Source organism: Oncorhynchus kisutch, unplaced genomic scaffold (assembly GCF_002021735.2).
Source record: "Oncorhynchus kisutch isolate 150728-3 unplaced genomic scaffold, Okis_V2 Okis06b-Okis10b_hom, whole genome shotgun sequence".
Classification (NCBI taxonomy): Eukaryota; Metazoa; Chordata; class Actinopteri; order Salmoniformes; family Salmonidae; genus Oncorhynchus; species Oncorhynchus kisutch.
The window spans coordinates 9,503,185-9,529,646 of NW_022261983.1; the positions used below are offsets into that span (position 1 = coordinate 9,503,185).

Consider the following 26,462-nt stretch of genomic DNA (forward strand, 5'->3'; position numbering starts at 1 on the left):
CGGTAGAGACATGGGGCGGTAGAGACATGGGGCAGTAGGGACATGGGGCAGTAGAGACATGGGGCAGTAGAGACATGGGCGGTAGGGACATGGGGCAGTAGAGACATGGGGCAGTAGGGACATGGGGCAGTAGAGACATGGGCAGTAGGGACATGGGGCGGTAGGGACATGGGGCAGTAGGGACATGGGGCAGTAGAGACATGGGGCAGTAGAGACATGGGGCGGTAGGGACATGGGGCAGTAGGGACATGGGGCAGTAGAGACATGGGGCAGTAGGGACATGGGGCGGTAGGGACATGGGGCAGTAGAGACATGGGGCAGTAGAGACATGGGGCAGTAGGGACATGGGGCAGTAGAGACATGGGGCAGTAGGGACATGGGGCGGTAGGGACATGGGGCAGTAGGGACATGGGGCAGTAGAGACATGGGGCAGTAGAGACATGGGGCGGTAGGGACATGGGGCAGTAGGGACATGGGGCAGTAAGAGACATGGGGCAGTAGGGACATGGGGCGGTAGGGACATGGGGCAGTAGAGACATGGGGCAGTAGAGACATGGGGCAGTAGGGACATGGGGCAGTAGAGACATGGGGCAGTAGGGACATGGGGCGGTAGGGACATGGGGCAGTAGGGCATTGGGGCAGTAGAGACATGGGGCAGTAGAGACAAGGGGCAGTAGAGACATGGGGCAGTAGGGACATGGGGCAGTAGAGACATGGGGCAGTAGAGACATGGGGCAGTAGGGACATGGGGCAGTAGAGACATGGGGCAGTAGAGACATGGGGCAGTAGAGACATGGGGCAGTAGAGACATGGGGCAGTAGAGACATGGGGCAGTAGAGACATGGGGCAGTAGGGACATGGGGCAGTAGAGACATGGGGCAGTAGAGACATGGGGCGATAGGGACATGGGGCGGTAGAGACATGGGGCAGTAGGGACATGGGGCAGTAGAGACATGGGGCAGTAGAGACATGGGGCAGTAGGGACATGGGGCAGTAGAGACATGGGGCAGTAGGGACATGGGGCAGTAGAGACATGGGGCAGTAGAGACATGGGGCAGTAGGGACATGGGGCAGTAGGGACATGGGGCAGTAGAGACATGGGGCAGTAGAGACATGGGGCGGTAGGGACATGGGGCAGTAGGGACATGGGGCAGTAGAGACATGGGGCGGTAGGGACATGGGGCAGTAGAGACATGGGGCAGTAGAGACATGGGGCAGTAGAGACATGGGGCAGTAGGGACATGGGGCAGTAGAGACATGGGGCAGTAGAGACATGGGGCAGTAGGGACATGGGGCAGTAGAGACATGGGGCAGTAGAGACATGGGGCAGTAGAGACATGGGCAGTAGAGACATGGGGCAGTAGAGACATGGGGCAGTAGAGACATGGGCAGTAGAGACATGGGGCAGTAGGGACATGGGGCAGTAGAGACATGGGGCAGTAGAGACATGGGGCGATAGGGACATGGGGCGGTAGAGACATGGGGCAGTAGGGACATGGGGCAGTAGAGACATGGGGCAGTAGAGACATGGGCAGTAGGGACATGGGGCAGTAGAGACATGGGGCAGTAGGGACATGGGGCAGTAGAGACATGGGGCAGTAGAGACATGGGGCAGTAGGGACATGGGGCAGTAGGGACATGGGGCAGTAGAGACATGGGGCAGTAGAGACATGGGGCGGTAGGGACATGGGGCAGTAGGGACATGGGGGCAGTAGAGACATGGGGCGGTAGGGACATGGGGCAGTAGAGACATGGGGCAGTAGAGACATGGGGCAGTAGAGACATGGGGCAGTAGGGACATGGGGCAGTAGAGACATGGGGCAGTAGAGACATGGGGCAGTAGGGACATGGGGCAGTAGAGACATGGGGCAGTAGAGACATGGGGCAGTAGAGACATGGGGCAGTAGAGACATGGGGCGGTAGGGACATGGGGCGGTAGGGACATGGGGCGGTAGGGACATGGGGCGGTAGAGACATGGGGCAGTAGAGACATGGGGCAGTAGGGACATGGGCAGTAGAGACATGGGGCAGTAGAGACATGGGGCGGTAGGGACATGGGGCAGTAGAGACATGGGGCAGTAGAGACATGGGGCGGTAGGGACATGGGGCAGTAGAGACATGGGGCAGTAGAGACATGGGGCAGTAGGGACATGGGGCGGTAGAGACATGGGGCAGTAGAGACATGGGGCGGTAGAGACATGGGGCAGTAGAGACATGGGGCAGTAGAGACATGAGGCAGTAGAGACATGGGGCGATAGGGACATGGGGCAGTAGGGACATGGGGCAGTAGAGACATGGGGCAGTAGAGACATGGGGCAGTAGGGACATGGGGCAGTAGAGACATGGGGCGGTAGAGACATGGGGCGGTAGGGACATGGGGCAGTAGGGACATGGGGCAGTAGAGACATGGGGCAGTAGAGACATGGGGCGGTAGGGACATGGGGTGTGTCGTAGCTGAATCAGAATTAGTTAGGTAACATTGATAAATAAGATGTTTTATTTACTTTCATAATATGCTTATGTGAGATACTTGTCATTAGGATGTCTTATTTTGGACTATACTGTTGGCAGTTGCATTTTCCTCTCTCTTCTCTAGGGAAAATCACTTGGTGCCCAGCGAGGGGAGAGGTCAGGCTTGTCTTTTACATGTCTGGTAATAGGCAGAATATCAGAAAGGGAGAAGTCAGGTTTGAACATTGTCTTCATAATGAATATATCTGTGAAACTATGTGAAGGGCTCCACTATGTCTGTACTCCAGTCACTCCCTCCTTTTCCCATTGAGTGTCTGGAACCATTTTATGTCCCCTCTGATGTTGCCCTTCTCTTGACCTAGTATATGACCTAGAGGCTCACTCTCCTCTGTGAGCTTGTCCAGGAGGGGTTGTATTTGAGATGGGGGTATCTAGAATAGACAATTGATATATGCCATTGGATGAGGTAATGTTTTGGTAATATGAAGTACCAAGAACAAGAAGTAGAACCTCATCTAAGAGACCAAACTGAACAATAATTTATAGCTAATGCTATCTGGCAATGGAATACTCCTCTTTCAAGTAAAAGTTCCTAAGATCTATGGTTCGTCATTGTGAGTTGAGAGGGGTGTATCTTGGCTATTAATGATGAAGTATTCTTTTGTAAGTACTCTCAGAATGAATTTATAGACACTGAATTGATCCGAGAGTCACAGGGCTATGGTGAAGCTCATATAATTAAAGATGAAGTTTAAATAACTCTGACTGGTGTGTGGTTTGCTCTCTCATCATTTGGTAATGCAGGAAATTGCCACGACAGGCGGTAGAGACATGGGGCTGTAGAGACATAGGGCAGTAAGTGCATAGGGCAGTAAGGCCATAGGGCAGTAAGGACAAAGGGCAGTAGAGACATAGGGCTGTAGAGACATAGGGCAGTAAGTCCATAGGGCAGTAAGTCCATAGGGCAGTAAGGCCATAGGGCAGTAAGGACATAGGGCAGTAAGGACAGAGGGCAGTGGAGACATAGGGCAGTAAGGCCATCGGGCAGTAGAGACATGGGGCGGTAGAGACATGGGGCGGTAGAGACATGGGGCGGTAGAGACATGGGGCGGTAGAGACATAGGGCGGTAGAGACATAGGGCAGTAGAGACATGGGGCAGTAAGGACATAGGGCAGTAAGGACATAGGGCAGTAGAGACATAGGGCAGTAGAGACAAGGGGCAGTAGAGACATAGGGCAGTAAGGACATAGGGCAGTAAGACCATAGGGCAGTAGAGACATGGGGCAGTAAGGACATAGGGCAGTGAGGCCATAGGGCAGTAGAGACATAGGGCAGTAAGGCCATAGGGCAGTAGAGACATGGGGCAGTAGAGACATATGGCAGTAAGGACATAGGGCAGTAAGTCCATAGGGCAGTAAGGACATAGGGCAGTAGAGACATAGGGCAGTAAGGCCATAGGGCAGTAGAGACATAGGGCAGTAAGTACATAGGGCAGTAAGGACACAGGGCAGTAAGGCCATAGGGCAGTAGAGACATAGGGCAGTAAGGACATAGGGCAGTAGAGACATAGGGCAGTAGAGACATGGGGCAGTAGAGACATGGGGCAGTAGATACATAGGGCAGTAAGGACATAGGGCAGTAGAGACATAGGGCAGTAGAGACATGGGGCAGTAGAGACATATGGCAGTAAGGACATAGGGCAGTAAGTCCATAGGGCAGTAAGGACATAGGGCAGTAAGGACATAGGGCAGTAGAGACATAGGGCAGTAAGGCCATAGGGCAGTAGAGACATAGGGCAGTAAGGACACAGGGCAGTAAGGCCATAGGGCAGTAGAGACATAGGGCAGTAAGGACATAGGGCAGTAAGGACATAGGGCAGTAGAGACATAGGGCAGTAGAGACATAGGGCAGTAAGGCCATAGGGCAGTAGAGACATAGGGCAGTAGAGACATAGGGCAGTAAGTCCATAGGGCAGTAAGGACATAGGGCAGTAAGGACATAGGGCAGTAGAGACATAGGGCAGTAAGGCCATAGGGCAGTAGAGACATAGGGCAGTAAGGACACAGGGCAGTAAGGCCATAGGGCAGTAGAGACATAGGGCAGTAAGGACATAGGGCAGTAAGGACATAGGGCAGTAGAGACATAGGGCAGTAGAGACATAGGGCAGTAGAGACATGGGGCAGTAGAGACATGGGGCAGTAGAGACATAGGGCAGTAAGGACATAGGGCAGTAAGGCCAAATGCCAGATGGGACTCTGGATTTTAGCCCTGTGGACCTGTCAGAATTATATTTTTTGAGCTAGTATTTTCTATTTATATTATCTATTTGTATTATGGATCCCATTAGCTGTTGCCAAAGCAGCAGCTCCTCTTCCTGGGGTCCAGCAAAATTAAGGCAGTTTATACCATTTTAAAACATTATAATACATTCACAGATTTCACAACACACTGGGTGCCCTCAGGCCCCTACTCCACCACTACCACATATCTACAGTACTAAATCCATGTGTATGTGTATGTGTAGTGTGTGTGTGTGTGTGTGTGTGTGTGCATGTGTCTGTGCCAATGGTGTGTTGCTTCACAGTCCCCGCTGTTCCATAAGGTGTTTTTTCATCTGTTTTTTCAATCTAATTTTACTGCTTGTGTCAGTTACTTTATGTGGAATAGAGTTCCATGTAGTCATGGCTCTATGTAGTACTGTGGAATAGAGTTCCATGTAGTCATGGCTCTATGTAGTACTGTGGAATAGAGTTCCATGTAGTCATGGCTCTATGTAGTACTGTGGAATAGAGTTCCATGTAGTCATGGCTCTATGTAGTACTGTGGAATAGAGTTCCATGTAGTCATGGCTCTATGTAGTACTGTGGAATAGAGTTCCATGTAGTCATGGCTCTATGTAGTACTGTGTGCCTCCCATAGTCTGTTCTGGACTTGGGGACTGTGAAGAGACCTCTTGTGGCATGTCTTGTAGGGTATGCATGTGTGTCCGAGCTGTGTGCCAGTAGTTTAGACAGACAGCTCGGTGCATTCAACATGTTAATACCTCTCATCAATAAAAGTAGTGATGAAATCAATCTCTCCTCCACTTTCAGCGGGGGAGAAATTGACATGCATATTATTAAAATTAGCTCTCTGTGTACATCCAAGGGCCAACCATGCCGCCCTGTTCTAAGCCAATTGCAATTTTCCTAAGTCCTTTTTTGTAACGGGGCCCTAAAGGAAATAAATGGGCCAGTGAGAGAAATTCCCGGGCTGATGTCTGGTCCTTCCCTGTCCTTTGATCACCATTGATCTTCTATCTTCTTCTCTTTCGTCCTCTGATCACATGCCAATTCTCTTTTCACATGACACGTGCTCATTCGTCCCTCAGTCGTGTTGAGCACATTCCATGTGACACATTCAACGTGATCTCTATGCTACCTGAATCACGTCAGAGATTTGGATCTCGAAGCACTTACCTACGGAATCGCTGACGGCTGAAAGCTGCCCATTCTTTTTGGTGCACACGTACTTCCCATTGCTTGCCTTCAGTGCTACACTGCGACCGAGCCATTCAATGTCAAACATTGTGTTGGCCTCCCTGTGGTTGTCCGGATAAGGGGATGAAAGAGAAGAAGGAAAAGAGGGGTGGGGGGGGTTAAGTTGAAAATAATTTCATGGAAGGTTGTTTAGATCTAGTATAATTGTTTAAACCTAAGTGTTTTGATGTATGCCCTCATAAGCGACATTACATAAAACTGTTCATATCCTCTGGTTGCAGATCTGTTTAGTAGAGGTGTTTCCCTGTCCATTCTTCATGCACCCTAAACTGTGACACATATTTGTTCTATTCCAGAACAAGAACACTAAGATTCAATTCATTTGGTTTATTCTTTGACAAGTTCAATCAGGTGTGCTTGTTCTGACAAAACAACATCTGAATGTCCAACAGATAATGTTAGCATGTTAGCAAGAATGTCCAACAGATAATGTTAGCATGTTAGCAAGAATGTCCAACAGATAATGTTAGCATGTTAGCAAGAATGTCCAACAGATAATGTTAGCATGTTAGCAAGAATATCCAACAAATAATGTTAGCATGTTAGCAAGAATGTCCAACAGGTAATGTTAGCATGTTAGCAAGAATGTCCAACAGATAATGTTAGCATGTTAGCAAGAATGTCCAACAGATAATGTTAGCATGTTAGCAAGAATGTCCAACAGATAATGTTAGCATGTTAGCAAGAATGTCCAACAGATAATGTTAGCATGTTAGCAAGAATGTCCAACAGATAATGTTAGCATGTTAGCAAGAATGTCCAACAAATAATGTTAGCATGTTAGCAAGAATATCCAACAGATAATGTTAGCATGTTAGCAAGAATGTCCAACAGATAATGTTAGCATGTTAGCAAGAATGTCCAACAGATAATGTTAGCATGTTTGCAAGAATGTCCAACAGATAATGTTAGCATGTTAGCAAGAATGTCCAACAGATAATGTTAGCATGTTAGCAAGAATGTCCAACAGATAATGTTAGCATGTTAGCAAGAATGTCCAACAGATAATGTTAGCGTGTTAGCAAGAATGTCCAACAGATAATGTTAGCATGTTAGCAAGAATGTCCAACAGATAATGTTAGCATGTTAGCAAGAATGTCCAACAAATAATGTTAGCATGTTAGCAAGAATGTCTAACAGATAATGTTAGCATGTTAGCAAGAATATCCAACAGATAATGTTAGCATGTTAGCAAGAATGTCCAACAGATAATGTTAGCATGTTAGCAAGAATGTCCAACAGATAATGTTAGCATGTTTGCAAGAATGTCCAACAGATAATGTTAGCATGTTAGCAAGAATGTCCAAAATAATGAATTGGGAAGCCGTCTGTAGCCAACTCTATGGTGTGCATTCTCATGACAAACTAGTGAGTGTAAAATAGATCTACTTACACCTCCGTGGCTGTGGACTGGATCCCTCCGTGGGAGACCAGTGTCCAGTAGTTACCGCCGTTGGTCCTAAACATGCACTTCTTGCTCTCCTTATCAATCTCCATCTGGAAGGTCTCCATGTCTGTCTCCACATCCTGGTTGGCTGAGATGCTCACACCTATAATGATACAACACAACAAACTTCATTGATCCATTATACAGAGACAACAAATGAAACTTGATTGATCCATTACACAGAGACAACAAATGAAACGTTATTGATCCATTACACAGAGACAACAAATGAAACGTTATTGATCCATTATACAGAGACAACAAATGAAACGTTATTGATCCATTATACAGAGACAACAAATGAAACTTGATTGATCCATTATACAGAGACAACAAATGAAACGTTATTGATCCATTACACAGAGACAACAAATGAAACTTGATTGATCCATTATACAGAGACAACAAATGAAACGTTATTGATCCATTATACAGAGACAACAAATGAAACGTTATTGATCCATTATACAGAGACAACAAATGAAACGTTATTGATCCATTACACAGAGACAACAAATGAAACTTGATTGATCCATTATACAGAGACAACAAATGAAACGTTATTGATCCATTATACAGAGACAACAAATGAAACGTTATTGATCCATTATACAGAGACAACAAATGAAACGTTATTGATCCATTATACAGAGACAACAAATGAAACGTTATTGATCCATTACACAGAGACAACAAATTAAACTTGATTGATCCATTATACAGAGACAACAAATGAAACGTTATTGATCCATTATACAGAGACAACAAATGAAACGTTATTGATCCATTATACAGAGACAACAAATGAAACGTTATTGATCCATTATACAGAGACAACAAATGAAACGTTATTGATCCATTATACAGAGACAACAAATGAAACGTTATTGATCCATTATACAGAGACAACAAATGAAACGTTATTTGATCCATTATACAGAGACAACAAAACTGTATTGATTCATTATACAGAGACAACAACAAAAGGGAAATAAAAAAGAAAAGGACAGTTGAGATAAGAATGCCATGGCTCGGAGTCGAAGGGCATTACAATGACGATGATTACAAGCTCTTCTCACAAGCCATTTACACTCAAAGGTGATTTGCAGGAGAACCATGGACACAGCAGTGATGTGACAGCTCATTAAAGAACTGTCTGTCTCTCGTCTCTTCTTCTCTAGTGTTACACAGCTCAGGGACTCACAGCACAAAACCTGGTCAGAAGACAGTGCTATTCTTATATCCCGGGCCTTGTCTAAATGGGCTGTGTGGTTCAGGTTAGATACGCTGGATCATGTCTTGTAGGCCAAAGCTTTAGACATCCTATTAATTTAGAATGATGAGTTCTTCCTTATAGAGCTTCTCTGAAAGCTGACTATTCTGGAGTATATCTCTCTCTTTTTAAAGGAGTAGGGCACCGAGCTCCACCGACCTAGATTGGATATAAAGTATCAGAGAAAAACAGGGTAGGTTCACACACAAAGTCAACAGATTTATGATCCTTTTTCATTTTGTGATTTTAATGTATTTGTTTTTTTAAATATCTGGCACTTCTGTATCATCCAACCCCTAATATGAGCTCCTTCCAATCATCCACATTTCTTCCCTTGATACAAGCCCACCTCTTTTAATCACTTCCACTCATAAATGCACTCTGCTCCTTTATAGTGCAGGACTGTCAGGACAGAACATTGCCAACGTGTCATGTTAAACAGTATAATAGTCCTGGTCTTCTCGGTGTGTAACTCTGCAAGTATACCCTCATGTTGTGAGCAGGGGGGATATTACAGTATGCAACCACCGCTACTGCAGGACTGTGAGCTCATAAAACACACACAGTACCTAAATAAAAAATGATGAGGACATAAACACATTGCACCAACAATCTGAATGTGAATTACCGAGGCAACGCCGCTGCAACCTTGTCTCAGAGGAAAACGTATTAAATTTGATCAAAATCCGTGCCGCTATTTAGAAAAATAGGTTACTTTACATTGGCCTACAATGTAATAGCAGCCATACAATATAACATAATACAAATTGTAGGACGTATAGTATCCTACGTCTTGATCGCTTTAACCAGTTTAGCACAGTATGATATATTATCTTCAACTGCTGTACTGTAGTACGTTAGGGGTTAGGGTTAGGAGTTGGGTCATAGGGTAAAGGTCAGGGTTAGGAGTTGGGTCATAGGGTAAAGGTCAGGGTTAGGAGTTGGGTTATAGGGTTAAGGTCAGGGTTGGGAGTTGGGTCATAGGGTAAAGGTCAGGGTTAGGAGTTGGGTTATAGGGTTAAGGTCAGGGTTAGGAGTTGGGTCATAGGGTAAAGGTCAGGGTTAAGAGTTGGGTTATAGGGTTATAGGGTTAAGGTCAGGGTTAGGAGTTGGGTCATAGGGTAAAGGTCAGGGCTAGGAGTTGGGTTATAGGGTTAAGGTCAAGGTTAGGAGTTGGGTCATAGTGTAAAGGTCAGGGTTAGGAGTTGGGTTATAGGGTTAAGGTCAGGGTTAGGAGTTGGGTCATAGGGTTAAGGTTAGGGTTAGGAGTTGTGTTATAGGGTTAAGGTCAGGGCTATGAGTTGGGTTATAGGGTTAAGGTCAGGGTTAGGAGTTGGGTTATAGGGTTAAGGTCAGGGTTAGGAGTTGGGTTATAAGGTTAAGGTCAGGGTTAGGAGTTGGGTTATAGGGTTAAGGTTAGGGTTAGGAGTTGGGTCATAGGGTTAAGGTTAGGAGTTGGGTTATAGGGTTAAGTTTAGGGTTAGGAGTTGGGTCATAGGGTTAAGGTCAGGGTTAGGAGTTGGGTTATAGGGTTAAGGTTAGGAGTTGGGTTATAGGGTTAAGTTTAGGGTTAGGAGTTGGGTCATAGGGTTAAGGTCAGGGTTAGGAGTTGGGTTATAGGGTTAAGGTTAGGAGTTGGGTTATAGGGCTAAGTTTAGGGTTAGGAGTTGGGTCATAGGGTTAAGGTCAGGGTTAGGAGTTGGGTTATAGGGTTAAGGTCAGGGTTAGGAGTTGAGTTATAGGGTTAAGGTTAGAGTTAGGAGTTGTGTTATAGGGTTAAGGTCAGGGCTAGGAGTTGGGTTATAGGGTTAAGGTCAGGGTTAGGAGTTGGGTTATAGGGTTAAGGTCAGGGTTAGGAGTTGGGTTATAGGGTTACGGTCAGGGTTAGGAGTTGGTTCATAGGGTTAAGGTTAGGGTTAGGAGTTGGTTCATCGGGTTAAGGTCAGGGTTAGGAGTTGGGTCATAGGGTTAAGGTCAGGGTTAGCTGACATGCTAAGTAGTTTCAAAGTAGCTAAAATGGTGTAAGTAGTTGCAAAGTTGCTAATTAGCTAAAATACTAAAGTTGTCTGTGATGAGATTCAAACACACAACATTTGGGTTGCTAGATGTTGGTGTAATATGCCCACCCATCCACCCCAACCAATCACCCTCCTTTCGTTTTTGCCTTAAGTGACCTACTGTCATCCCAAACGTATCATATCATACTAATATAAGTGTCGGATTTACATGGGCCAATGTAATGTAACCTAACGTAAAACAACATATCATACTAAATGGAGTGGCACAGATTTTAGTCAAATACAGTGCATTCAGGAAGTATTCAGATCCCAGGACTTTTTCAAACATTTTTGTTACATTACAGCCTTCTTCTAAAATTGATTAAATATTTTTTTCTCTAATCAATCTACACACAATACCCCTAATGACAAAGCAAAAACAGGTTTCAGACATTTTTGCAAATTTCTAACAAAAAAAATACAGAAATATGACATTTGCATAAGTATTCAGACCCTTTACTCAGTACTTTGTTGAAGAACCTTTGGCAGAGATTACAGCCTTGAGTCTTCTTGGGTATTATGCTACAAGCTTGGCACACCTGTATTTTGGGAGTTTGTCCCATTCTTCTTTGTAGATCCTCTCAAGCTCTGTCAGGATGGATTTGAGGCGTCGCTGCACAGCTATTTTCAGAGATGTTTGATTGAGTTCAAGTCCGGGCTCTGGCTGGGCCACTCAAAGACATTCAGAGACTTGTCCCGACACCACGCCTGTGTTGTCTTGGCTGTGTGCTTAGGGTTGTGGTCCTGTTGCAAGGTGAACCTTCACCCCAGTCTGACGTCCTGAGCACTATGGAGCAGGTTTTCATCAAGGATCTTTCTGTACCTTGCACCGTTTATCTTTCCCTCAACCCTGAATGGTCTCCCAGTCCCTGCCGCTGAAAAACTGAAAATCACCAGAGCATGATGCTACCACCACCATGCTTCACTTTAGGGATTGTGCAAGGTTTCCTCCAGACGTGACACTTGGTATTCAGGCCAAAGAGTTCAATCTTGGTTTCATCAGACCAGAAAATCTTGTTTCTCATGGTCTGAGTCGTTCAGGTGCCTTTTGGCAAACTCCAAGTGGGCTGTCATGTGCCTTTTCCTGAGGAGTGGCTACCGACTGGCCACTCTACCATAAAGGCCTGATTGGTGGAGTGCTGCAAAGATGGTTGTCCTTCTGGAAGGTTCTCCCATCTCCACAGAGGAACTCTGGAGTTCTGTCAGAGTGACCATCGGGTTCCTGGTCACCTCAATGCCCGAGGCCCTTCTCCCCTGATTGTTCAGGTTGGCCAGGTGGGCCTGCTCTAGGAAGAGTCTTGGTGGTTCCAAACACCTTCCATTTAAGAATGATGGAGGCCACTGTGTTCTTGGGGACCTTCAATGCTGCAGACATTTTTTGGTACCCTTCCCCAGATCTGTGCCTCGACACAATCCTGTCTTGGAGCTCTACAGACAATTCCTTCGACCTCATGGCTTGGTTTTTGCTCTGACATGCACTGTCAACTGTGGAACCTTATATAGACAGGTGTGTGCCTTTCCAAATCATGTCCAATCAGTTGAATTTATCACAGGTGGACTCCAATCAAGTTGTAGAAACATCTCACGGGTGATGAATGGTAACAGGATGCACCTGAGCTCAATTTTGAGGCTCATAGCAAAGGCTCTGAATACTTAAGTAAATAAGGTGTCAAATATTGTTGTTTCATACATTTGCTAAAATTTCTAAAAACCTGTTTCCATTTGCCATTCTGGGTTATTGTGTGTAGATTGATGAGGATATTTTCTTATTTAATCCATTTTAGAAATGTTTTTTTAATTGAACCTTTATTTAAGTAGGCAACTCAGTGAAGAACAAATTCTTATTTACAATGACGACCTACCCCGGGCCAAACCCTAACCCAGACGATGTTGGGCCAATTGTGCGCTGCTCTATGGGACTCCCAATCATGGCTGGTTGTGATACAGCCTGGAATCAAACCAGAGTCTGTAGTGACGCCTCTAGCACTGAGATGCAGTGTCTTAGACAGCTGCTCCACTCGGAAGCCCCACTGGTTGTAATAAGGTTGTAACGTAATAAAATGTGGAAAAAGTAAAGGGTTATCAATACTTTCGAATGCACTGTATAATACGTTTTGCTCTGAGACCAGGCTGGATCACTATAGAGTTCAGCTGTATAATATTCTATAGGTTTTGGGTTCAGCTGTATAATATTTTATAGGTTTTTGTTTTTTGTTTTTTTCCTGGCCAGGAAAAACTCTGGTTTCTATGTATAGCCTAAAACTCTGGGCCATAGATATAGCCTAAAACTCTGGGCCATAGATATAGCCTAAAACTCTGGGCCATAGATATAGCCTAAAACTCTGGGCCATAGATATAGCCTAAAACCCTGGGCCATAGATATAGCCTAAAACCCTGGGCCATAGATATAGCCTAAAACCCTGGGCCATAGATATAGCCTAAAACCCTGGCCATAGATATAGCCTAAAACTCTGGGCCATAGATATAGCCTAAAACCCTGGCCATAGATATAGCCTAAAACTCTGGGCCATAGATATAGCCTAAAACCCTGGGCCATAGATATAGCCTAAAACCCTGGCCATAGATATAGCCTAAAACCCTGGCCATAGATATAGCCTAAAACCCTGGGCCATAGATATAGCCTAAAACCCTGGGCCATAGATATAGCCTAAAACCCTGGGCCATAGATATAGCCTAAAACCCTGGGCCATAGATATAGCCTAAAACCCTGGGCCATAGATATAGCCTAAAACCCTGGGCCATAGATATAGCCTAAAACTCTGGGCCATAGATATAGCCTAAAACCCTGGGCCATAGATATAGCCTAAAACACTGGCCATAGATATAGCCTAAAACCCTGGCCATAGATATAGCCTAAAACTCTGGGCCATAGATAAACCCTAAAACTCAGGGCCATATATATAGCCTAAAACCCTGGGCCAGATAAAGCCTAAAACTAGGACCAGGAGTTATCTTCTAATTAGGTAATGTGGACAGGAAAAACTCCTGGCCTCTATACACCGCATGCATTTCCTCCTGATTTGGGATCTCCCTGAGGTTTGAACATCCAAAGAGGATGTCCCTGAGGTTTGAACGTCCAAAGAGGATGTCCCTGAGGTTTGAACGTCCAAAGAGGATGTCCCTGAGGTTTGAACGTCCAAAGAGGATGTCCCTGAGGTTTGAACGTCCAAAGAGGATGTCCCTGAGGTTTGAACGTCCAAAGAGGATGTCCCTGAGGTTTGAACGTCCAAAGAGGATGTCCCTGAGGTTTGAACGTCCAAAGAGGATCTCCCTGAGGTTTGAACGTCCAAAGAGGATGTCCCTGGATGTGTGAGGACCAGGGTGGTGTTCATTAGGCACTAAATGGGATAAAACGGAATGAAACATTGCATTGCATGCCCTAATGAACACGACCATAGGAGAGGTGGTGTGAGAGTTGACCTTGGCACCGCCTTGCCCCGAGGTATCCCGCTGCTCGGATGAGCCTGTCATTTGCACGTCCTGTCTTATCCTGCCAGTTTATCTCACACAGCAGATTACACGTGTCCCGAGGTGACCGCAAGTTGTGACACTTACATTGTGATTAAAAACATAATTAAACTAACATGACTGGTTGTGTTGTGACAGACGAAGCAGTGCACATGCGGGATTAGGTTCTGGGTGCCACGATGACATGTTGGGTAACACATGTACTGTAGGCCTATGTACAGCGCCTTCAGAAATGATCACCACCCCTCAACATATTCCACAATTTGTTATGTTACAGCCTGAATTTGAAATGCATTAAACATTTTCTCACCCATCTACACACAATACACCATAATGACTAAGTGAAAACATGTTTTTGACATTTTTTCAAATGTATTGAAAATGAAATACAGAATTATCTAATTTACATAAGTATTCACATCCCTGAGTCAATTCTTTGTAGAAGCATGTTTGGCAGCGATTACAGCTGTGAGGCTTTCTGGGTAAGTCTCTAAGTGCTTTCCACACCTGGATTGTGCACCATTTTATATTTATTTATTTGATTTAACTAGGTAGGCCAGTTGAGAACAAGTTCTCATTTACAACTGCAACCTGGCCAAGATAAAGCAAAGCAGTGCGACAAGAACAACAGCACAGAGTTACACATAAACAAACGTACAGTCAATAACACAAAATAAAAGAAAAATTGAAAGATCTATGTACAGTGTGTGCAAATGTAGAAGAGTAGGGAGGTAGATAATAAATAGGCCATAGAGGCGAAAATATTACAATTTCATATTAATACTGGAATGATGTACTGTATGTGCAGATGATGATGTGCAAGTAGAGATACTGAGGTGCAAAAGAGGGTAAGTAATAATATGGGGATGAGGTAGTCGGTTGTGCTACTTACAGACTGGCTGTGTACAGGTATAGTGATCGGTAAGCTAATCTGACAGCTGATGCTTAAAGTTAGAGAGGGAGATGTAAGACTCCAGCTTCAGTGATTTCTGCAATTCGTTCCAGTCATTGGCAGCAGAGAACTGGAAGGAAAGGAGGCCAAAGGAAGTGTTGGCTTTGGGGTTGACCAGTGAAATATACCTGCTGGAGCGCGTGCTACGGGTGGGTGTTGCTATGGTGACCAGTGAGCTGAGATAAGGCAGGGCTTTACCTAGCAAAGACTTATAGATGACCTGGAGCCAGTGGGTTTGGCGGTGGATATGTAGTGAGGGCCAGCCAACGAGAGCATAGAAGTCGCAGTGGTGGATAGTGTATGGGGCTTTGGTGATAAAATGGATGGCACTGTGATATACTACATCCAGTTTGCTGAGTAGAGTGTTGGGGTCTATTTTGTAAACGACATTGCCGAAGTCAAGGATTGGTAGGATAGTCAGTTTTACGAGAGTATGTTTGGCGGAATGAGTGAAGGAGGCTTTGTTTGCGAAATAGGAAGCCAATTCTAGATTTAATTTGGGATTGGAGATGCTTAATGTGAGTCTGGAAGGACAGTTTACAATCTAACCAGACACCTAGGTATTTGTAGTTGTCCACATGTTCTAGGTCAGAACCGTCCAGAGTAGTGATGCTAATCGGGCGGGAGGGTGTGGGCAGCGATCGGTTGAAGAGCGTGCACTTAGTTTTACTAGCATTTAAAAGCAGTTGGAGGCCACGGAAGGAGTGTTGTATGACGTTGAAGCTCGTTTGAAGATTTGTTAACACAGTGTCCAAAGAAGGGGCAGATGTATACAGAATGGTGTTATCTGCGTAGAGGTGGATCAGAGAATCACCAGTAGCATTAATCTTTTCAAAATTCTTCAAGCTCTGTCAAATTGGTTGTTGGTCATTGCTAGACAACCCCTTTCAGGTCTTGTCATAGATTTTTTGGTAGATTTATGTCAAACTGTAACTCGGCCACTCAGGAACATTCACTGTCTTCTTGGTAAGCATCTCCAGTGTAGATTTGGCCTTGTGTTTTGTGGTATTGTCCTGCTGAAAGGTAAATTAATCTCCTAGTGTCTGGTAGAAAGCACTCTAAGGCAAGTTTTCCTCTAGGATTTTGCCTGTGCTTACCTCCATTCCGTTTGTTTTTATGATGAAAAACTCCCCAGTTCTTAACGATTACAAGCATACCCATAACATGATGCAGCCACCACTATGCTTCAAAATATGGAGAGTGATACTCCTTAATATGTTGTATTGGATTTGCCCCAAATAAAACACTTTTGTACTCAGGCAAAAAATGTATTGCCATATTTTCTTGGCAGTATAACTTTAGTGCTTTAGTGCCTTGTTGCAAACAGGATGTCAAAAAGTTTAGTATTGTGGAGAAACAATGTTGTTGATCCATCTGAACTTTTCTCTAATCACAGCCATTAAACTCTGTAACTGTTTTAACGTCACCATTAACCTCATAGTGAAATTCCTGAGCGGTTTCCTTCCTCTCTGGCAACTGAGTTAGGAAGGACACCTGTATCTTTGTAGTGACTGGGTGTATTGATACACCATCCAAAGTGTAATTAATAACTTCACCATGCTCAAAGGGATATTCAATGTCTACTTTTTTATATTTTTACTAATCTACCAATAGGTGCCCTTCTTTGTGAGGCATTGGAAAACCTCCCTGGTCTTTGTGGTTTAATCTATGTTTGAAATGCAATGCTCGACTGAGGGACCTGACAGATAATTGTATGTATGGGGTACAGAAATGACACAGTCATTTAAAATGTTAAACATTATTATTGCACACATAGTGATTCCATGCAACTCATGTGACTTATTCAGCACATTTTTACTCTTGAACTTATTTAGGCATGCATAACAAAGGGGTTGAATACTTATTGACTCAAGACATTTCAGCGTTTAATTTTAAATTCATTTGTAAACATTTCAAAAAACATAATTCCACTTTGATATTATGGGGTATTGTGTGTAGGCCAATGACAAAATAATCTCAATATAATCCATCTTAAATTCCGCCGGTAACAACAACATGTGGAAAAAGTCAAGGGGAGCGAATACTTTCTGAAGGCTCTGTATGTGTGTGTTTGTGTCCCCGCAGTTCCTTCAGATGTTTCCAGGTGTTTGTGTCCCCACAGTTCCTTCAGATGTTTCCAGGTGTTGGCCAGTGTCCCCACAGTTCCTTCAGATGTTTCCAGGTGTTTGCCAGTTTCCCCGCAGTTCCTTCAGATGTTTCTAGGTGTTGGCCAGTGTCCCCGCAGTTCCTTCAGATGTTTCCAGGTGTTTGCCCGTGTCCCCACAGTTCCTTCAGATGTTTCCAGGTGTTTGCCAGTGTTCCCGCAGTTCCTTCAGATGTTTCCAGGTGTTTGCCAGTGTCCCCACAGTTCCTTCAGATGTTTCCAGGTGTTTGCCAGTATCCCCGCAGTTCCTTCAGATGTTTCTAGGTGTTTGCCAGTGTCCCTGCAGTTCCTTCAGATGTTTCCAGGTGTTTGCCAGTATCCCCGCAGTTCCTTCAGATGTTTCCAGGTGTTTGCCAGTATCCCCGCAGTTCCTTCAGATGTTTCCAGGTGTTTGCCAGTGTCCCCGCAGTTCCTTCAGATGTTTCCAGGTGTTTGCCAGTGTCCCCGCAGTTCCTTCAGATGTTTCCAGGTGTTTGCCAGTATCCCCACAGTTCCTTCAGATGTTTCCAGGTGTTTGCCAGTATCCCCGCAGTTCCTTCAGATGTTTCCAGGTGTTTGCCAGTATCCCCGCAGTTCCTTCAGATGTTTCCAGGTGTTTGCCAGTGTCCCCACAGTTCCTTCAGATGTTTCCAGGTGTTTGCCAGTATCCCCGTAGTTCCTTCAGATGTTTCCAGGTGTTTGCCAGTGTCCCTGCAGTTCCTTCAGATGTTTCCAGGTGTTTGCCAGTGTCCCCGCAGTTCCTTCAGATGTTTCCAGGTGTTTGCCAGTGTCCCCGTAGTTCCTTCAGATGTTTCCAGGTGTTTGCCAGTATCCCCGTAGTTCCTTCAGATGTTTCCAGGTGTTTGCCAGTGTCCCCGCAGTTCCTTCAGATGTTTCCAGGTGTTTGCCAGTGTCCCCACAGTTCCTTCAGATGTTTCCAGGTGTTTGCCAGTGTCCCCGCAGTTCCTTCAGATGTTTCCAGGTGTTTGCCAGTGTCCCCGCAGTTCCTTCAGATGTTTCCAGGTGTTTGCCAGTGTCCCCGCAGTTCCTTCAGATGTTTCCAGGTGTTTGCCAGTGTCCCCACAGTTCCTTCAGATGTTTCCAGGTGTTTGCCAGTGTCCCCACAGTTCCTTCAGATGTTTCCAGGTGTTTGCCAGTATCCCCGCAGTTCCTTCAGATGTTTCCAGGTGTTTGCCAGTGTCCCCGCAGTTCCTTCAGATGTTTCCAGGTGTTTGCCAGTGTCCCCGCAGTTCATTCAGATGTTTCCAGGTGTTTGCCAGTGTCCCCACAGTTCCTTCAGATGTTTCCAGGTGTTTGCCAGTGTCCCCACAGTTCCTTCAGATGTTTCCAGGTGTTTGCCAGTATGCCCGCAGTTCCTTCAGATGTTTCCAGGTGTTTGCCAGTGTCCCCGCAGTTCCTTCAGACGTTTCCAGGTGTTTGCCAGTGTCCCCACAGTTCCTTCAGATGTTTCCAGGTGTTTGCCAGTATCCCCGTAGTTCCTTCAGATGTTTCCAGGTGTTTGCCAGTGTTCCCGCAGTTCCTTCAGATGTTTCCAGGTGTTTGCCAGTGTTCCCGCAGTTCCTTCAGATGTTTCCAGGTGTTTGCCAGTATCCCCGCAGTTTCTTCAGATGTTTCCAGGTGTTTGCCAGTATCCCCGCAGTTTCTTCAGATGTTTCCAGGTGTTTGCCAGTGTCCCCACAGTTCCTTCAGATGTTTCCAGACCTGGGTTCTAATCATTTCTGTTTGAAAGCTTTTAAATGCTTTGAGTGTTTGATTGAGTCTGCCTTGAGTGCCAGATGGGCAGGGTTTGTATTTTGCTTAAGCTTAATCAAGCGCAGCCCAAAGTATTTGATAGAAAATAAATACTCAATCCAGCTCTTGCTTTTCACCACTGACCCCTCACTCTACCCATAGTGGTCCAATATCACTGTGCAATAGAAATATCTCCCCGATGTGGTACTGCAGGGAAGCACAGCTACTGCAACAGTTCTAGAAATACTCAAATGAAGGACTGGAAATGTATTTGGAGAAACCTGATGCGACCAAATAACTGTTGGGAATGGCCCATCATCCAAAAGGCATAGATATTGACTGAGGATGCAAATATGTTTGAAAAGCACAGCATTCACAATAGATAACAAGTAAGCACCAATGAGATCATTAAAGATGCACTCCAGGATCGTAAGCACAATAAAATCGTAACATACGATTTTCACAATGTATATATATATAAATTGTTTGCAGGATGTAACATATTATACGAAATGGATGACGTAGTACACAATTTGATGATGGCTACCACTTCTAAAACTACTGGCTGAAATGATACAGAAGTGTGAGAGTGCATCTTTAATGAAGGCTATATATAGCTGAGCTTTCAAAGTATAAAATATAGTCATTTTCTAAATGTTGCAACATTACAAACTGAACCCTTCACTTTAGAGCATTATTCAATCAATCAATTATTCCAGGTCGCAATTGTAAATGAGAACTTGTTCTCAACTTGCCTACCTGGTTAAATAAAGGTGTTCTCAACTTGCCTACCTGGTTAAATAAAGGTGTTCTCAACTAGCCTACCTGGTTAAATAAAGGTGTTCTCAACTTGCCTACCTGGTTAAATAAAGGTGTTCTCAACTAGCCCACCTGGTTAAATAAAGGTGTTCTCAACTAGCCTACCTGGTTAAATAAAGGTGTTCTCAACTAGCCTACCTGGTTAAATAAAGGTGTTCTCAACTAGCCTACCTGGTTAAATAAAGGTGTTCTCAACTAGCCTACCTGGTTAAATAAAGGTGTTCTCAACTAGCCTACCTGGTTAAATAAAGGTGTTCTCAACTAGCCTACCTGGTTAAATAAAGGTGTTCTCAACTAGCCTACCTGGTTAAATAAAGGTGTTCTCAACTAGCCTACCTGGTTAAATAAAGGTGTTCTCAACTAGCCTACCTGGTTAAATAAAGGTGTTCTCAACTAGCCTACCTGGTTAAATAAAGGTGTTCTCAACTAGCCTACCTGGTTAAATAAAGGTGTTCTCAACTAGCCTACCTGGTTAAATAAAGGTGTTCTCAACTAGCCTACCTGGTTAAATAAAGGTGTTCTCAACTGGCCTACCTGGTTAAATAAAGGTGTTCTCAACTGGCCTACCTGGTTAAATAAAGGTGTTCTCAACTGGCCTACCTGGTTAAATAAAGGTGTTCTCAACTAGCCTACCTGGTTAAATAAAGGTGTTCTCAACTGGCCTACCTGGTTAAATAAAGGTGTTCTCAACTAACCTACCTGGTTAAATAAAGGTGTTCTCAACTAGCCTACCTGGTTAAATAAAGGTGTTCTCAACTAGCCTACCTGGTTAAATAAAGGTGTTCTCAACTAGCCTACCTGGTTAAATAAAGGTGTTCTCAACTAGCCTACCTGGTTAAATAAAGGTAAAATAAAAAAAATAAAAAAAATCAAAGTCTAGTGTTAAATTACATCATCAAATCTACGAGGGGGGAGACTATTTGCCGTAAAATGAGATGCATGAGATACTCTACACACTGACATTAAGGGTTGTCCTACACACATCCCGTAGGGACTGACATTAAAGATTGTCCTACACACATCCCGTAGGGACTGACATTAAAGATTGTCCTACACACATCCCGTAGGGACTGATATTAAAGATTGTCATAGGAACTGACATTAAGGGTTGTCCTAGGGACTGACATTAAGGGTTGTCCTACACACATCCCGTAGGGACTGACATTAAGGGTTGTCCTACACACATCCCATAGGGACTGACATTAAAGATTGTCCTACACACATCCCATAGGGACTGACATTAAAGATTGTCCTAGGGACTGACATTAAAGATTGTCCTAGGGACTGACATTAAAGATTGTCCTACACACATCCCGTAGGGACTGACATTAAGGGTTGTCCCATACACATCCCATAGGGACTGACATTAAGGGTTGTCCCATACAGATCCCATAGGGACTGACATTAAGGGTTGTCCCATACACATCCCATAGGGACTGACATTAAGGGTTGTCCCATACACATCCCATAGGGACTGACATTAAGGGTTGTCCCATACACATCCCATAGGGACTGACATTAAGGGTTGTCCCATACACATCCCATAGGGACTGACATTAAGGGTTGTCCCATACACATCCCATAGGGAATGTCCTTGAATGGCCCAGCCTGAGCTGTGACTTGAACCCGATCGAACATCTCTGAAGAGACCTGAAAATAGCTGTGCAGCGACGATCCCCATCCAACGTGACTGAGTTTAAGAGGATCTGGAGAGAAGAATGGGACAAACTGGCCAAATACAGGTGTGCCAAGCTTGTACCCAAGAAGACTCGAGGCTGTAATCGCTGCTAAAGGTGCTACAACAAAGTACTGAGTAAAGGGTCTGAATACTTATGGAAATGTATTTTTATTTTTAGAAATGTATTTTTACAAATTTGCTAATATTTCAACAAATCTGTTTTTGCTTTGTCTTGATGGGGTATTGTGTGTAGATTGATGAGTAAAAAACATGTTTTTAGAATAAGGCTGTAACGTAACAAAATGTGGAAAAAGTCAAGGGGCCTGAATACTTTCTGAATGCTCTGTAAATTGCAGATTGTGTCTGCTGGAGTTCAAATTAGATACCACAGAAATATCCCTCAACCTTTCTCTTAAGCCTGTTACCACCCTAATCCCATACACACCCCCCTCCACCCATCCTGCTCATTCGCCTGCTGTAATTCCCTCGGTGGTGCAATGCAAATCTGCACCACAGGGCCCACTAAGCAGCTTTCGGGTGCCTGCCTCGTTCCTAAAACACATGTCGGGGGAGAGGAGACACCAGTGGTGTATTCATTAGTGCACATTGTAGCAAAACAAAAATGAGAGTTTCTTAGTGGACAAGTTCAGGTTAGTCTCTCCCAGTTTCGTCCCGTTTGCTTCAGTCTGTTTCCTAGTGAATACACCCCATGCAAAAACACTCCTCTTCAGAGAGACCAAGCACAACATTATGGGTTGGGTTGCCATATTGGACATTTTGAAAAGCCACTTGTTGAACATTTTAACCAAAGAAGAGTAGAATGAACTGGGAATAATATTGAGCGCAAATTTTTTGCGATCAAATATACTATTTCATGCCTGATCAATATTTGAGCCAGTAGCCTACATACATTATTTTTTAAATATTTTTTTATTTAACCTTAATTTAACTAGACAAGTCAGTTAAGAACAAATGATTATTTACAATGACGGCCTACCACAGCCAAACCTGGATGACGCTGGGCCAATGCCTTAGACCGCTGCACTATTTCATATTTATTTTGTTGATCTGTAAAATCATCCTGAACTCGTACAATTTAAAATCACATTTACCTCTATATTTTTACCAAATCGTAAGAAATAGCATGCCAGGGGAGGCCTGTGCAGGGTAGGGAGGGAAGAATGTATCTCCCTAGTAAATTTGGGAGAAATTGTAATGAATAAAACCTATATATAAATCATTTTGGTACTTGTAGGTTATGTCATTGTGAATGTAGCTGTGGCAGGGTGACACCCTCACTGAATGACACCCTACAAGTCTTTGTTTGGAACTTCATCCAAACCTGTGACCAGAAACAGCCAAAGTCCCTTCGGTCTCTTTTTAACCTGTCCTCCTTGCCTGCTGGCCTGTCTCTAGGTATGTCACTGTCAGCAGAGGAGATCTCTCCACCTTCATTCCTCTCTCAGGGAAAGCCTCTGCCGAGAGCTAATGATGGGTGTAGGTAACTGATCAGTCTGACTAGTTCTCCTATTTTAACTGCTCTCTCACTGCCTGTCCAGACTAATAGATGACTTCCTCTACCTGCCACAATCAAACAACCTCAGCCCCCATTACAATTACAACCACTCACTCTCCTCACTCTCAATCCACAGATAAAGCATCAGGCAGTTTCAGCTTGATAATAGAATGGTTGTGGTCCTGAAATGCCCATTGATGGGAATTAGTTGATAGCACCAGCAGGACCCCTCTGCCTCCCTGGAGTCATCAGCCTGCACTCTGCCTAATCTCTTCTGGGACACACAGTGGAAATGACAAAGCCCATTACCATGACGACCCGGATGACACGCGTAATGGCGCCCAATGGCTGACTGACCATATGCACCGTGCAGAGCGAGGAGACAAGCATGGCTGCCCTTCAGTTGTACCGAACTTGACACTTGTCACATGCTTTCACAATGTTCTTTCTGAACATTTCCAGGAGAGAGTCTCTGACAATCTTTTTTGGATCCCCTAATTGATTACTTTATTTCTGATTCTCGTTGAGTAGAGAACCTTCCCCTATGTGGGCTAACATTCCTAGTGGGCTGCTACACTGCATGCTTAATGTATTTTGAGATATGTCTCAATGCTCACTTGAGTGAATGGTTTCTGAAATTGACAAATATGACTGAACTGAGCCTACCTGTGATTAGAATTCAATATACTGCCTGCTACTGACAGACAGACCCACAGGCTTCACTAAGGGTGTAGAGCAGAGGAGGCTGATGAGGGGAGGACAGCTCATAATAATGTCTGGAATGGTATCAAACACATGGTTTCTATATGGTTGGTACCATTCCATTGACTCCATTCCAGCCATTACTATGAGCCGTCCTCTCCTCAGCCGTCTCACTGGAGTAGAGCAGCACCCAAGACCATGCCATCATCCTGTCGCGCCGAGACACATTTTCTGAGAATTGTTGAGATGTAAGGAGTCTTTCAACAGCATGAACTTTTCATCTAATTGCTAAGGAGTGTAACTAAAGACAAAGTGAGCTTCAGCACTGAGCTAACTAATGGTGATTCTATTGGACTGCCATTTGCTTGTGATAGAACCAACCAACCTCTACAGGGAAATTATGCAAACATGAACATTTTCCTACTTTGAATTTCTTGACGTCAACTATAACGCATGAAGTGTGGATTTGCAGGTCAATTACACTGGAGGTTGATCGTGCTGAGCACAGTACAATGAGACTTATTATTTTCTGAACCAAATGGGTTTGTACTCTACTCTTCTCAGAGCAGTGTGTTTAATGTAATGTCAGGTTTTTAGCCATTAAAAGCGTTGAACAAAAAATAAAATACTTTCAAAAGTTCAGCAATTCTAAAGCTCCCTGAGAATGTCCCAATGGGTTCACAGCTGGCCTACCTACTCTATTTTCTCCATCCCGTTCCTTTCTCAAAATAGAGCAGGCAGAACCTCCCTGGTTGGTCCATTTGCCGTCTAAATGGAAAATAGAAAGCGGTTTAGAACATTAGTTTCCTCCGTTCTGGGTGGATTCCAAGGGAAGTATAGCAGGTCAATATGATAGCAATCTCCTGGGAACCCTACTGTGAGCCTAATGGGGTTCTGCTGACATTATTCTTTTCAATTCTTCTGCAGCTAGATGTGCACCTTCAGAGAGGATATTGAATGTATGACCCAAGACATTTCCAACCCCAAATATTGTCCAAATTAGTTCAAATTTTTCCATCTCAGTAGAGACTATACAAAAACACTTAAATAATGTGCATTATAGCAATAAATATATACATTGGCTGGATAATTACCTTGTTTGACGGAGACAAATCTTTTGTTGGCTGCCTGGAAAATGACTTGTGGGTGGCTCTCCTCTAGATCAAACAGCTCATCCTTGCCAGGCTTGGAGCACCGGCCTGAGCGCAGCGTGCCGGTCGGGCCCATGGGTGTCAGGTACTTCCCATCGCAGTCCTTGAAGGCCAGCTTGCCTGACTTGAGCTCCAGGGTGAAGCTGGTGGTGGGGGTGTTCTCTTTGACCAGCTTCCCGTCGTTGCTGAGGAAGCGGCTATCGCACGTCTTCAGGAAGTACTTTCCTTCCAGGTATACCAGGGTGACCAGGGAGTCCGAGCCCCAGGGGATGTTGCTGTCCACCGAGATCTCTCCTTCCCGGGCAAACAGGTGGGCGTAGCGTTTGCGCGCCACGCTGAGCAGGCTAGATTGCGGATGGAGGGCCAGGTGGACGGCCCACAGCTCGGGCTCCCCGATGGCCTGGGCGAAGCAGGACAGGTAGTCAGCCGAGCCTCCAAAGAAGCGCAGGTACGTCTCCGACTGCAGCGCCCAGCGGCCATCCGACTGGGCCACGATCAGGAAGCGGCAGCCGGGCGAGTCGGGCTGCTCTGCCCCGCAGCTCACCTTACCATCCTTGTCGGAGGCCAGGTAACGGCCCAGGTGGCTGCGAAGGAACACTACCTGGGTGTCCTGGTCCTCTTGCTCCAGAGTCCAGATCTGCTTCTTCTTCATGCTGGAGGCTGAGGCGTTCACCTTGAAGCCGAAGGCCTCGGCCGTTAGGTAACGGCTCTCGTGGTTGATGAGGCCAAACTGCAGCTTCAAGGCTTTGTTAATTCCGTTCGTGGGCATCGTCGATCCGTTGTCCATAGACACACACACACACACACACACGCAGAGGTCTGGAGTGGAAAGCTAGGATGAATGAGGGGGAGGGTAGAGGGGGAAGTGTTCCCCTTTCTCTTCTCTCCAGGCGCAAAATTTCCCTGCTTTAACAACCTCCTTCTGTCTAAATGCTTGACTTCCTCTCTCTCTTCCCCCAGAGGGTTTGCACAGGCGCTTGCTCTCTGTTACCTAATCAGCCAGGATTAAAATCAGCAGGACACAGGACCTCAATCCAACGAGCCGCTGACGTCACATACCAGTGCACTAAACCCACCTCTCCCTCTCCTCTTGCCTTCATTCTCTTCTTACAAATACACTTTATCTCACGCCGTGTTTCGTCTCATCTCCCCCTTTTTTTATTTCACACTCTATCACTCACAATGACACTCTCATTTCTCAGCCTTAAGTCTCTTCAGGCTGGCTCTCCATCACATAGTTAGGCCTGTGTATACTGGAAACGCATCCAGCATGGGGATTACCCCAACACTGATCTCCTGGTGAGCCACAGCCTAATTGGAAAACGTCCAGTCGAGTAAAGGTGCTCTTCGTCTCCCGCTCTCTCTCTCTCTTCAGATTCTCATCTCTTTCCTTTCCCCTGCTCAAACAGGTTTTTATCTGATAGATTGGGTTTTACAGGGACAATGCATTGTACAATAGTCACCATTTGAA

General features: G+C 44.9%; 1 protein-coding gene across 1 annotated transcript in view; it reads right to left on the bottom strand.

The window, feature by feature from the left end:
* Positions 1–25,974, bottom strand: part of LOC109879554 (fascin-2) — a 30,421-nt gene extending 4,447 nt beyond the window's left edge. Inside the window, exons 1-3 of the mRNA XM_031814029.1 lie at positions 24,935–25,974; positions 7,406–7,562; positions 5,932–6,053 (exon numbers count right to left, since the gene is read on the bottom strand). Of these exons, the coding sequence (XP_031669889.1) occupies positions 5,932–6,053; positions 7,406–7,562; positions 24,935–25,778 (1,123 nt within the window). The 5' untranslated portion in view covers positions 25,779–25,974. The remainder of the gene's footprint in view (positions 1–5,931; positions 6,054–7,405; positions 7,563–24,934) is intronic.
* Positions 25,975–26,462: the final 488 nt, after the last annotated feature.